At 36.6% G+C, this 14,366-nt stretch overlaps 1 protein-coding gene across 1 annotated transcript; it reads right to left on the bottom strand.

Moving 5' to 3' along the window:
* Positions 1-3,718: 3,718 nt before the first annotated feature.
* LOC145771330 (uncharacterized) lies at positions 3,719-12,824 on the bottom strand. The gene is made up of 7 exons (XM_082583078.1): positions 12,716-12,824; positions 11,765-11,911; positions 9,869-9,928; positions 9,321-9,419; positions 7,477-7,602; positions 4,654-4,726; positions 3,719-4,103 (listed from the first exon to the last, which is right to left on the bottom strand). The coding sequence occupies exons 1-6, from the start codon at positions 12,800-12,802 to the stop codon at positions 4,676-4,678; spliced, it is 570 nt and encodes a 189-aa protein (XP_082439204.1). The 5' UTR covers positions 12,803-12,824; the 3' UTR covers positions 3,719-4,103; positions 4,654-4,675.
* Positions 12,825-14,366: the final 1,542 nt, after the last annotated feature.

Below are 14,366 nucleotides of genomic sequence, written 5' to 3'. Positions count from 1 at the left end.
CGGTTTGTCTGACCGCAAACCTATGAACTTTTTTGATAGCAGACAACAATATCAATGTTGCCAGATGAATAAATGGTGCAATAAACATTGACATAATACAGTGAAAGTTAAAACTATTTAGTACTGTAACACGAATAAAAACTCCCACATGAATCAGACAAAAATTTGGTAAAAAAGGATGCAGTTCAAAGTTTATTTTTATTTACATATTTTTATTAAAAGTATAAAACTAATTGCACATTTTGCGACTTTTTCAGTAGCCTACTACTGTAATTAACCTCGGCCTTGGGTGTGACGTTTCGATTCTGCGCAAACTACGTCAACTATTGATAGGCCTAATAGCAACAGTCACTAACTTATTACAATTGTTAAACCAGCGATCGAGTAGTTAACAGTAAAAGTTAGCTATACCAACTATATACCGGTACCTTTACCCAGGTTGCTTATAGTAATTATTTTTTGCAACATTATTGATCAAGAACTTCATTTTTTTTTCAAGTACACAAAAAGTGATCTTGAAAGTAATCTTGATCTTCAAGATCACATAGTTTGGTGATCTTGATCTTCAAGATCGCCTATTCTTGGTCATCTTGATCTTCAAGATCACCAACACTGGTGATCTTGCCCATCTCTGGTAATCGGGATATAAAAATGACCTCTTTTTTGCTTTTTGTCATTTCGACCCATGTTTCACATTAAATACCTCCCAACCCCTTTAATATTTTGTACTGAAATTTTTTCAGTTTATAGAGAAACCTGTAAACAACATTTCTACTAAATGTCAGCCAAAACCAATCAAAAATAAGGTCTTGGCAAGGTTTTAAAATTTTGGAAAATTTAAGCCGAGAGCAGGAAACGGCCACATTTGGATGTCATTGACCACCACCGTACGCGCGGGGGGGGGGGGGGGGGCATTGGGCCATGGCCCAATTTGGCACGCGTGTGACGTCAACATATTGAGAATCATGCTTTCAGTCTCTATATGCTTGGGAATGATGCTTTCAGTCTAAAAAACTTGCCTAATTTTAAATAAAACTGCATTAAAAGAGCGAGTTTTGCCAATATCAAACATTCAAACATCTCAGCCAGGAATTAGCAAAAAGAAAACATAAAGACTTAGCTTTATTGCCAAAAATGCCGAAGAAAACATGATCTTATCCTTTTGCTGTGCCACCTGACAGCACCATTTTACAGGAATATTCATACCCACATTTTTGTTGAAAATGCTCTCAGAATGCACAAATTTCAAAGTAATTTTTCAAAATTTTCTGGGGGAGGCCTCCCAGACCCCCTGCCGCTGGGTGTCCTCTTAGGAGAAAACGCCGTCGGGCTTCGCCCGCCGGTCGTCAAACCCCTCCCTTTAAAAATTCCTGGCTACGCTACTATCAATGCCCCCCCCCCCCCTTGAGAAAATCCTGCATACGCCACTGTCTTTGACCTTTTAAAGTGACAATGTGAACGATGTTTTGTTTTCAATACCTGTCAGCAGTACAATCACCTGTAAAAAATTTGGGTTCTCACCTACTTTACTTAAGCAGTAATATGACCTCAAATATGGCCAAAAATAAAAAAAATGTGCCTCCTCGGCAGACCCCCCAAACTAAATGCTTTATAACTTTCGCTTTTCTCAATAAATTTTACTCAAATTTTGCTGGTGTTCATCATATAAGATAGTGAAATGGTGTGTACCATTTAATAAAAATTGAAGAGGTTGAATTTCTTGACTGTGTGAATTGACACGGAATGGCCCAATGGTAAATTTTCAAGTGGCTGGTGGCAGATCAAGCTTTCGTCAGATTACATTCTAATTTTGCACAACTAGTTTTAGTAGTAATTGGCAAGTTTTCCAACCCCAAGCTAATGAAAATTTTATAAAAAGGTTATTTCACTCCACCCTAATCCACATCGAATGGCTGTAGGCTTACAAGTTGTTCATATTGCCGGTTGCAGTTCAATGGGTGAATGACATGCATGGAAAGGTTTTCACACATTTTGTCTACTAAGAGCAATACCGATGTATTACTGACTTCGAAATGAATAGACTTTACTTTGTTTTTTATTCAAAATTCCGTTTCACAGTGACATTCAATCAAGTAAAGTTGCTGTGTTACTATTATTATGTTGGTTTCTGGACATGTTAACGTATTAATTACTATTCCCAAAGGCACATCAAGCAAACTTGCCTATTTTTCTGCACACTGGATGAAAGCTGAAAGTCAAGCAGAGAAGCCATGAATACCATTTTTTAAAGTCTTAGGCATAAAACGTTTAAGGTTTGTTCCAACAATCGAGCATTCGTTGTCAAAGATCGTTGGTCTGCCACGGGGTGCCACAAAATAGTTTTCTATTGTAGGCTATAGTGTGCCGTAGCCGTAGGCCCAAAAGGTTTGGAAACCACTGGATTAAAACAAAAATTTGCGCCATGCTTGTTTTGTACAAAAACTATTAAAATTCTTTACTTTTGTATTTTATTATTTTGAACAATTTCTTAAGAAGAACATTTTCGTCTTGTGGCTAACTTATTGTTATAGCCCATCAAGTTTGCTCAAGTATGGGGCTTCACAACCAGGTCGGTGGTCGAGTGGTTTTGCCTTCGGCTCTGGTGCTGGTAGATCTAATATCGATTGCAGGTCGATTCCAAACTAAAGACTTTAAAAAGGATACCGATTGTGTTCTTTCTTCCATAACGCATTAAGAGTAATTTGGATAATAATGTGATAACATCGTAAACCTGATATAAGATTAAAAAGGAGCCCTGTCGCTAAAATACCTTAGCTGTTGTAGAGCGACAAGAAATACAATCATAACGATATTATTATTAACAGCACTTCACAGTATTGTTTTGTTTGGACAAAAGTTGTAAGCTTTATTAAGAATTTAATTTAAAATAACTTTCGTGATTTCGTTTGCTGGTTGGCCGAATTGTAACGATTTACGTAGCACCACCTTTTTATGACTAATAGTGCTTAACATTTCCGTATTTGCCAACTTATCTCAATACTGTCGGTGAATTGCTATCAGAAATCTTTCACCCTCATTTTTTTGAAGTACGACGTCACCTTTTCGACTTTGTCAAGTATCCCGTATGTGATATGGGGTATACGACGACAAAGTCTCGATGCTTACTGGGAATTTTTGAGAGATGCTTTGACGTTTCATGTCCACTATATTTTTTAAGTTTTTAAAGTTAAAAAATCTGACAAAAAAACACTCAAAATGTTGAAATCAATTTTCTCCTACATAGAGTTTCAAACGCAATAAACGGTGCAGTGAAGAGCTTTCTTGAACCTTTCATCGATCAATTAAGAATAAATGCAAGATAGTCAATGCCATTTTATTACCAAGCCACAGCACACCAATGCTATTTATTGGAACATGTGGTCTATCTTTAATAATGAACTAAAATGTTAAAGCTTGTTTTGATAACATATTCAAGGGCCACCACCAGCTTTTTGATTTTAGTGTATCACAAGCACACAAAGGATGAAAACCCGTGCTGGTCTGGACAGTATATTGAAGATCGGAATCAAAATGCCATTGTTTGCAAGAGTATTCATTTTTTTCACAATCTTTATTGCACGTTGGACGCTTAGTTCTAACTTAGCCTGCTGTAGCTATCATGAGGGAATGTCAATAAATAATGCTTGTTATACTTGTTTGTCACTGATACAACACACGCATGTCTCAAGTATATTTTATTCCAGGAATAAGTTGCGGCAATTGCATATGTTTTCAAGCATATTTCATATATACACAGTACGCACATACGTTTTAAACTATACATCTGAATGTTTCGCTCTGCATCGACTCTTCATGTTATTGCGTCACTAACAGTCTGCTTACGTCATCAATAGGAACGAATCAAAAACAACAAGCCTATCAACATATTAAGTCAGGCCCATAAAAGTGGTAGATATATACGAAGTAGCAAAGAACAACACGCTTGAGAGTTAAAGTAAGATGGTGGATGGTCTTGGCCTCGGTCAGTTTGTAAAGAGAAAGCTTGTTCTTTAGTTTGGAGTGATTTATGAGGGGATTGTGATACGGCAAAGGTTGGTTTGGAATTGCAGAGATGTTGTAACCTTGCAACCCAACTACTGCAGCTAAACAGTAACAGCTTAGTAAGTTTTAAAGCACTCACTTATTTTTATTTTATTCCGTTTTGAAAATTACATGAAGTTTTATTGTCAATCCTCACTCAGCGAATGCAATTAATGGATTTGACAGAAGATTGGGGTTTAACTTCAATTCAAAACAGATCATGCACAATACTAGCACATGAAAACTACATACAGTAAAATTCGTATATAGTGACACCTGAAGGGACCGCGAAAAAAGTGTCACCATAACCGAAGTGTCACTATAGCCGAATTCTACTCAACTGTTGCGTATGCAAACGGGACTTTGCAACAGGTGTCACTATAGGCGAAGTGTCACTATAGTCAAAGTCACTATAGGCGAATTCTACTGTACATTCAAGAAAACTACTGAAAACAGTTAAAACAATACGAATGAAACAACCAAACGGTACCGACTCTTGTCACTGGTTGATAAGATGTTTATGTGATGTGACGCATAAAACATGGAAATGGACGTTAGATATCAAGGCACTGCATTGTCTCAGCAGATTGGATCTTTCCTTTTTGTACTTACATTATTGTATCATTGATGAAGACTAGGGAGTCGCTTTGGCATACACAACTTGAGGCTGGGTAGGCTCACCAGTCTGAAAATAATGACACAATTTTTTGCTTGGGATGTTGTTTTAAGATGTTATTACAAACTTAATCATTAGTTCTGGCAGCCCAATAAAACATGAAAACTTATAGCTCAAAAGATTTTGCAGATCTCGAACATGAAATTGCTTCAACGTTGGAGCTGTTTCGCTACATTTATAACAAACAGCCAAAACCTTTCTTTTTAAACGCGTTTTGATTGGTTATTGTATAGTGTCGGATTGGTTTTTGAAACTTCATTAGAACACCTAACTGCAGTTACTGAGATAAATGTTGTTCGTTAGGTATTTAGAAATGCACCAACCTTTTCGAATATTTATCTCCATCTGAGCCTATTTTCTTGGGTTATTTCAACTCTATTATTAAAGATATGTAAAAATATAGTTTCAACGAAGTTGTAAACCACAACAACTTCTTTGCCCAATAAGATAAGATATAAGCCACTTCACGACTGCCTGTATGCGTTTATATTGTTTATTTTGTGATTATTTGTTAATTATTCGTGTATTATTTCTACAATCTAGTTATTGATGTTTGTAAACTCCCGTAGAGGCTATATATGAACTAAGAGAAAAACTTCCATAAACAACGTTCTCAGTGCTAAGTGCACCTAACTCTTACCCAACTAATTTCATCTAAAACGAGGAAGTTTGATGCATATCATCATTTCCATTGCATTGCAATAAATCTCTATGCTAACGTCCAGGGCCGGATTAAGGGTTTATGAGGCCCTGGGCGGAGCTGAAAGTGGGGGCCCTTATCAAGTGACATTTTTCACTAAAAATTAATGGTGGAGTGGGGTTACGACACGGGCCCAGTTGCATGTATCTGTGGCACCGAGTCCCCAAGAGCGGACCAGTGGCGTAGCCAGAAAAAATTGTTTGGGGGGCCAAATATTTGATGAATTGAAGAGAACAACAAAGTGTTTGATTTAAGCCATCGCCACTTGATGTGCAGTGGCGTATCCTGGTGGGTTGAAGCAATAAAAGTGGTAGGGGGGATAGAGCGTGCCGAAGGCACGCGTATTCTAGGGGGGTCCGGGAGCATGCTCCCCCGGAAAATTTTTGAAAAATTACACTCAAATGATGGATTATAGCGCTTTATGGAAACACTTTTAGGGTAATATTTGTATGAAATTTATTAGCAGATAAACAGCTATTAACTTATAGATAGTTCTTACATACAAACGGGCAAAAACTGCGACTAAATTAGAGAACACTAAAAACTCAGCTACACAAAAACTCAATAACTACACAAAAACCCAACAGAATAAGCCATTCTGAAATTGCTTCCACAAATTAGTTCAAAGAAACGTAAATCGCGTAAATTTTGCGCGATTTACGATTTGCAAAATTTATTGGTGTCTTTCTGTGTGTCTAAAACAAGTCCTTGGGGGTGTTAATAGCCAGATGTCTTAGAAAACGATATAAATTTCTACAAACTTTATTATATTTTCAACAAAGGGCTCAACTTCGGAATCCAAACTTGGAAAATTTTGGGGGGGGGGCATGGCCCCTTTCGCCCCCCCTGGCTACGCCTATGCAGCGGATCACTTTCTTGTTTGCCCTCGGCTTGCCACCCGGTGCAGTAGGTGGGACCTGTCAGTGTATAACTCCGTTGCGGAAGAATGTGTCAATCTGTGGTGTATCAACGAACTTTAGAAGACTTGAGAGAAGAAGAAAAACTGCATCATATCTAACTGATCATCTTGTATCAGATAATGTCTTCAAAACAGGCAAACTATATCTAGGAATTTTCGATGGACTTGCCAACGATGAGTAGACGAGACATGAATAGAGGCTTTGCAACAATTCAAAAAGCTCAGCGGCAGAACGACATGTTTCTACAGGACATTTAGTCTACCGATTAAATTAAGTGAATGTGCTGTGCAAGGGACATAATGAGCTACACTACGGTACATTTCTCACGCAGAAGAGCTTGAAGACCGTTATACTTGCCACTCATATTGGCAGCATTATCATAACTTTGACCCATAATCCGTACCATTTTCGGGTATGAAAGTATCAAATAAATATGTTTTTTGTTGAAAAAACGAAGAAAAATTGAATAACTGGGGCTGAGCAGGGGTGCTGCAGCACCGCAGCACATATGGGTGAGCCGCCCTTGCTTGTTTGAGATACGAATTAAAGCAGTACATACTCTCCAGCTGTGCAACTAAAAAAATTATAAAAAAGATTTTTTTCTTTGAGGTGGGGGCCCTGGGCTTCAGCCCAGTCCGCCCTCCCCTTAATCCGGCACTGCTAACGTCAAATTCAAATACAATTGCAGTTATTTTTGTATTTTTGCGTTTTTAGTCGATAAGTAATGATTAATGGCCTGTTTGCAGATCAAAAATTTGTTCGATCGAAATATATTTTTAGCACAGTGTTCTATATAGGCTACCCAATGGCAAGTTTTGGCTAACCAAGCGAAGCAAAATGAGGAAACAAGTTTTACACCCCCTAAATTGATCTACCCTAATGTAGAAGGAAATAGTAAATTTTCAAGTGGCTGGTGGCAGATCAAGATGTCGTCAGATTACATTTTAATTTTGCACAACTGTTTTTAGTAGTAGCCTAATTGGCAAGTTTTCCAACCCCAAGCTAATAAAAATTTTATGAAAAGTGTCTTCACTCCACCCTAAATTGTACAATGTTAATGTATCCTTGTAAGATATTTATTGTCACAACAAATTGCGTTGGTTTGCAATTTTAGGTGGATATCAAACATATTGGCTTACCTGGCAGCACCCTGGAAGTAGGTAACAACAATAAGCAGCACTCACAATCAAGAGAACCATTGAAGAGAATGATAAAATGCTTTGGGCTATCTTGAATCCGTAGCCAAAGTAGAATCCAGTGAATTCCTAAAAGAAAATATGATCTTCAGTCGTTTGTGGTTATGAAACTATTAAATCGATATCTGTGTACATCTTTATTCACTGCTGATATACAGTTGAGCTGGATCGATTTAGCGTTATTTCATGAAAAAGCCTTGATTACACTGGTCGACACAGGGGCGTATGCAGAGAATTTTCATGGAAGGGGTTAAAAAAGAATTTGCATGAGATTATACTAAACTATAGCAAAGTACATTTGTATCACGGCAGAAACTAATGTGGGCCTATGATAGGTCACAAAACGTAGGCTTGTAGGCTCTGGTAATGATGAGAGCTACAACATGGTCGAGTAGGCTAATGTTCACTGACGTTTTTTCATTACAAATTTGTAAATTTGCTGGTTAAGTGGGCCAAAAACGAGGAAGGATTAAATTCTCCTAAAGAAAGCTTTCAGCTTCATCAGACGCTGATCTGCAAACATGCTACTTTATTGAACTTCAAATCATAGCTGAAGTTTTAAATTAAAGAATTACACTTTTTCAGTCTAACATAATTATGAAAAAGCCCGAAAGACGTACAGTTTTTGTTGAAATAGGCATCCTTGGGTAGTAAACGTATGTGTTTCATCAGAAGGCTATAATTTTATAGTACAGTGTTTCTATTCGTGATAAAGTATTTCTGGAGTCTCTTAAACCTCCGCACTGGGTTCTCGTTGTTTTAGGAGAATTGCAGATTTCAATTTTATTAGGTTCCATAAATAAAATCAGTAAATAAAATAAAGAAGAGTCACATTTCTGTGTAAATCAATTTTTGACAATACGAGTTTTTTTGTTAACCTTTGCGATATTTTTGGTATTATTTACCAGCACCGATATGTCAGGTGTGACATTTATCTCAAAAATCTGGCGGTACAGAATAAAAACCACGCCAGAGTTGGAATCAGCAACACCAACAAACTTTATTTGCATGTTTTTAGTAACAAAAATGTTCAGTTGAAAAATGCAGGTCACTATTTAATGCTCTGTATTCGCATACGTAGCAATGTAATGCCATCCATGCCATGATCATCACGCTATAACTATCACGTCTAGGTTATAATTATATAACCCTATTAGCTGGTTGACGTGATTGCATTGATGAGCGCTGTACTGTTGTTTTATTATGGCTGAAAAATCGCAATGTCTTTTCTAAATATTGTGAAAAGTTGAAATACCTTTCCTCAAATCATTAATTAAATCATTAAATCACAATTCACTATTTGGTTGGACAGCAAGTGGCTTATGGTGTCTCCACTCGGGAAGTAACATTTTGTTAACAGCGCCGATGAAACTAATCGTGTTTTTATGATGAAACAAAGCGGAAACAAAGACAAGAAAAGAACGTGGTTAAAAATAATGACGTAGATCAGGACAAGGACTAGAAAAAAATCATTTTCTTGTCCATATTTTCTCAGTTGCAGATCAATTCTTCAAACAAACAAAAAACAGCAATCAAAAAGGTTTTTCCACTGTTGTTGCACAATTTCTTTTACTACCGGTATCAAAGCTTCTCAGCTACAACGGCAACTGATTCTAATGAAGTTTCTCTAGCAGGGAGATGAACTATAGATGAATGGATGTACATTGTACAATTGTACATAGGTGTACATAAATGTATAGATGTATAGTTGTTTAATCTGAATGCTTTTTTCTTTACTAGGAACAGAAATTATTGTGAAGTAATACATAGTGGTTGAGTTTACTTACGAACACTAATTCTTGATCAATTATCAAGACAACGCTGATTGAAAAAAGGATAGCTGAAAATATTGCTCCAACTATGCTGAAGCCCAAGTGACAATTGATCTAAAAACAAAATATTCTGTTTACTACGATATAAGCCAAACTTGAAACACAACTAGGCTTTAGTCAACTTAAATTCATGCTAAACATATAACAAGATGATTAACTTAATAAGCGTTGTTCGGAATGCATGTTATTATTTAGTTTAACAATAGACTGCACAGCAAAATGAAGTCAATAGCAGCTGAGAGCACAAAACGAAAAATACAATATCGCATCAATATTGTTGTGCCACTTCCAAAACATGTAGCCTACTTCAAATATCACAGACAGCCACTTTATTTGGGACCAGATAAAGTGACTGTCTGTGATAAGACTTCACCTGTGTAATTGCCGGTGAAGATTATTATCCATTCCATGCATTTTCTAATTGATAATTAATCGACTTATAAATCAAATTTCGCAAAGCAATTTATTTTAAAAATTACAGTAGACGCTATTAGCCTACTCACCAAGGATCTTTTAGAGTTTTGTTTCGCCATGGATATTCCTATTGCTCCGGCCACTATGATCTATAAAAGATAAAGCTTGTGCATAAATACAGCAAAGACGAAAGAGAACTCGGGACAAATGAATCAGAGCATAGATAATTTCAAAGAGCAGCAAAAAATGAATTAATGAATTTGCGATTCATCTTTCTGTTGTTTGTAAATATGTCACCGGGGACTCAAGGTTTACACCAAGAAAGAACTTTCAAGTTCCCCACAAGCAAATGCTGCTTTTTAAACACAAAGTGTAGGTAGTAAAGAAAGAAGTTTTTTAGAGTAGCTTTTCCAATAGCCTAGTTTATTTTCGATCCTTTTTTATAGGTATGTTTACTATGTGTCTGAGTAAACAGTTGCCTAAATAGGCTACTGCACTTTTCATTCATTCGTTCATTTCAATCTCATTTCAGGCATTCAGTCGCATTCCGCCTTTTCCGTTCTCACCAACACCCAAAACAAACAGGTGTTTTTTTTTCTATTTTTGCACAATTATCTTGCATGTGTTGCTCAGTGCTCACGCAACACAAATTCTTAACATAACTGGTAGCATTGGGCAAGTGTGTTTTCAGTAGGGACGGTACATTGCGGGACGCGCAACTCGGTTGTTCCTTCAACATTAGTCATTAAAAGGGTCAATTGCCAATTTGACATATTTTTACGCTTTACTGCTGGCTTGCTTTCAACTAAAAACCTTAAATTACTTTAAAACCAACTTCACTCTTCTTATATAACTCATAAAAGTAAAATATTTTGTAAATTACAAAAAAAACGTAACCCTTCTAGTGTTGCGGATAAGCCAAAAGCGGATGAAGTTTCGCATCCCTATGATCTACAATCCTTAGTTTTCAGCAGTGAACTTAAAGGGTAGAAACTTTATGCCACCTCAACAGCAACATAAAATAGTGTAAAATTTTAAAGCAAACTCGACTAGTAAACAGTTTAATTAACCCACCTCAGTGCTCTAGTAGGTGTGAGGTAAAATGCGCTTTGAATAGAGCCTAGAACAGAGGAAAGTGAGAATACTTCTGACAATTTTTGAAATTTCACTGAAAGATTGAAGCTACAAAGCTATACCTGATTATATAAAACTTTTAAAATAAATAAATTATTGAAATCCGTCTGTAGTTACGAATACAATGATTAAAATTTAACTTCAATTTTCCAACACAAACTTACAGACCAACTTCAACGTTTACAGAAGTCTAAATTTGGTTGGATACATTTGGGAATATATAAAGTGTGCGTTTTGAATAACAAATCATAACAGGGCTACAAAAATGCACAAACAGAAACGCAAACAAGATAAAGTTTGACAAAAATTTCTTGGGGCAGGCCCTTAGACCCGCTCCCAACGTGGTTAATTTTTTGGCACTTTATTTTCCTACTGTCAATTATTTCCTTGTGTTTGATCGCCATTGACTTGCCAATAACAACTTATAATAAGTAAGTACTTTAATACAGAAGCAGACTCTTAAAAAACTTTTAACAATGGCATGCCACCGATGAACACTTTTTAACATTTACAATCATGTCTTGCTGAGTAGCCTATACACTAGTTTTCATGCAATAATAAGCTCAGAAATTTTTTTCCCTATTTGCACGATTATGGGATTTAATACCGAGTTTAAAATTTATAATTTTTTGTCACAATTAATATAAAATCAAAAAGTTGCAAAACGTTTAAAACTTTGTGCACAACAACGAAGTCTTTATTAGGATAATAAAAAAACTTAGTTTTTCTCATGTCATTTAATGTAAAAAAAATAATTGGTAGTTCTTTAATATAAACGACACGAGCAACCCATATTGTAGCACATATGAAAGTGATGAACCGAACGTTCATGTTTCTTTTTTACAACTTACCCACACGCCGCACCACATTCCTTCTCCAAAGGAAAAACGATTGCGATAAGGTAAAACAAAAACTGGATCATAATAAAAAGTCTCAAGCAATATGAGCACAACAATATCAATAATGAAGCAGAGAGATCCTAAAACAACTTCAGATATCTGTAAAACAGTGGCCTATTAGTAAGAAAAACCCTGTAGTCCCGGAGAAAAACATAGCCATATTTTTACACCGGTTTGTTTTCCAACAACTGTTGTTAGTGTTTAAACTCAGTAGGCCCCTACAAGTCGTTTAAGACACACTACTGTTGTGCTGAAGTTCTTGTAGTGCCTGACAGTGTGATCACTTAGATAGAGCTTTATCCTACGGTCTCAGTTAGAGTCTTATACCTGAGCACATAAGTAAGGGATTGCTCACACACGCTTTCCAAGCAACACACACAAAAAAATTTGATCACTTTGACAAATTTCTGCGGTATTGATTAATCCAGTTTGTTGATGGAAAATGTTTGTATGTCTTCATAACATTCTTTTCATTCATAACTTTCAAAACATAGTTTTTGCAACAATCTAAGAGCTGGTAGCAGTATTAACAGTTCGCTAAATTTGCTCTGGATAGAATTTCATCGATAAAAATGGAAACAATATATTTTTATTTCTACAGCGAACAAAAATCTACAAAGTTAAACTTGCTTGTGGGCAGTGGCCTACAAATGTTATATCTTGGCTACAGTATATGCGCCAGCGGGTTGATCACAGCTGAACTAAATCTTTGCAAACGTAGGAGGCAAATTAAATCACTGCTTTTTTTACATTGCTTTAAAGTCTCAGGGGGTTCCAGCAGACATGTGAATAGAACTATTTTTGCTCGTCAGGGTAAGTTAAGCCTGAACAAAAAAATGACAGTTGTAATAAGTTACTTTGTGCAACCCAAAAGTAAATTCATTGTCATAAATTGCTGCTTACCGCTAATCCACGGATTACTTTCAGAGCATGCTGTGTGCTTTCAGGTGTCCTGGATGATGGAATGACCGATGGTTGCTGCGTTGTCATAGTAACAACAGATTGTGGTTGTTGTTGCATGCTAGTTTATTTAACGTTAAATGTTCAAAACAAATCTGAAAGAAGAACCGAGCAGATGGCATGACGTAATAATACAGTCATGTGACAAAACTTCTTTTCAAAACAAAAAGCTATCAAAAAGTTTTTGTTCTCTATTTTATAACGTAGGCTATGCATATTGCATAGCACAAAGATGTGTTTACACAGTAGCCTACCGATACTGATGCACTGTAGCGTCGGCAGGAGGTCCAATGAGCACTTTTAGCCTTGAGCCAGAGATTATTCTAGAGGCCCGTAACCTTTCCAAGGGGCCAGAAACTTGAAAATATCGACCTTTTATATTCTTTGGATTACTGCATTTTTCTTTGAAATCGCTTAATAAAGATCTCGAAGATTTAATGGGTACCAGGCCCAAATCATCCTCTCAACGGCTATGCCGATACATACAGTACCGACTGTACCGTATGATCCACATCAACAACTGTTTTCAAATGTCAACTTTCATCACTTAGTCAAACAAGATCACCAGATTAAATCTTAATGATACTCAAACAATAAAAAATCTCCTTCAAATTGAATTGACGATGATCATGTGCCTGATCTGACACAGACTTGATCAATATGTTCTTCCAAGCCTCCCTGTCAATATCAATATAAAGTTACTAGAATTGAATAATGTGTTGACACTTGATCACTGAGTTGACATACGCCATGCTAACGTCCTTGTCTAACAAAACCAAGCTGACAAATGAACAGAACTCCTGCCCAACATTTGACTGCAAACTGACTGATAATATTTCAGACACAAGTGCGGTTATTTAAGAGAAGTTTCACGTGTTTTGAAATTCCCAAGTTACAATAAAAAAACAGCAAATCGGAAACAATATTTTCGATGAAATCATGGAATGTTGTTTGTGTACGCAATAAACTAAAACCCAATGGACAATGATTTCAGTAAATTGTTACGTCACAATAAACTTGGAGCCACCATGTTTTGCAAGGGCATATGAAATCACCAAAATATTTCCAAAAATAAAGTTAAGGAATCATTAGGAGAAAGCTGCTATGCCGTCAAAGAGGGCATTTATCAATATATTGGCATTCGTAAACACGTGAACTTCAAAGAACTTAGGCACTTAGGCAGTGCAGAGAAATATCTTGCACGGGGTGTGCGCTTGAGCAACGCATTCTGAGGACCGCTCTCCACTCAGCAGCACGTAGGGAATGGAATAATTCCCCGACAACCTCACTTCAACAATCGGAAACTTTACTCCGTCAATCTCGGTAACCGGCCCTGCGTCAAAAGCCTCTACAAGTATGCGAAACTACCAAGAATAACCAATCAAGGCTTTGTCAGTCCGAGCATAAAGATTCAAAACCAACCAACCAAATATGTTTTTCCTTCATGAGTTACAGCGTTCTTGTTGTGGCGTCATGACTTCCTGATTAGTGCATCAAAAGTGATCGATGTCATTGGTAATGGTTACCAGTGACGTGTGATGAGGTTTCTGGATGGTGAGGTACTAATTTTTTAAAGTCACGTTTAAAACAATTT

Source organism: Aplidium turbinatum, chromosome 5 (genome assembly GCF_918807975.1).
Source record: "Aplidium turbinatum chromosome 5, kaAplTurb1.1, whole genome shotgun sequence".
In the NCBI taxonomy this organism is placed as follows: Eukaryota; Metazoa; Chordata; class Ascidiacea; order Aplousobranchia; family Polyclinidae; genus Aplidium; species Aplidium turbinatum.
The sequence above is the reverse complement of the archived record's forward strand: the minus strand, read 5'-3'. Positions and strand labels throughout refer to the sequence as shown.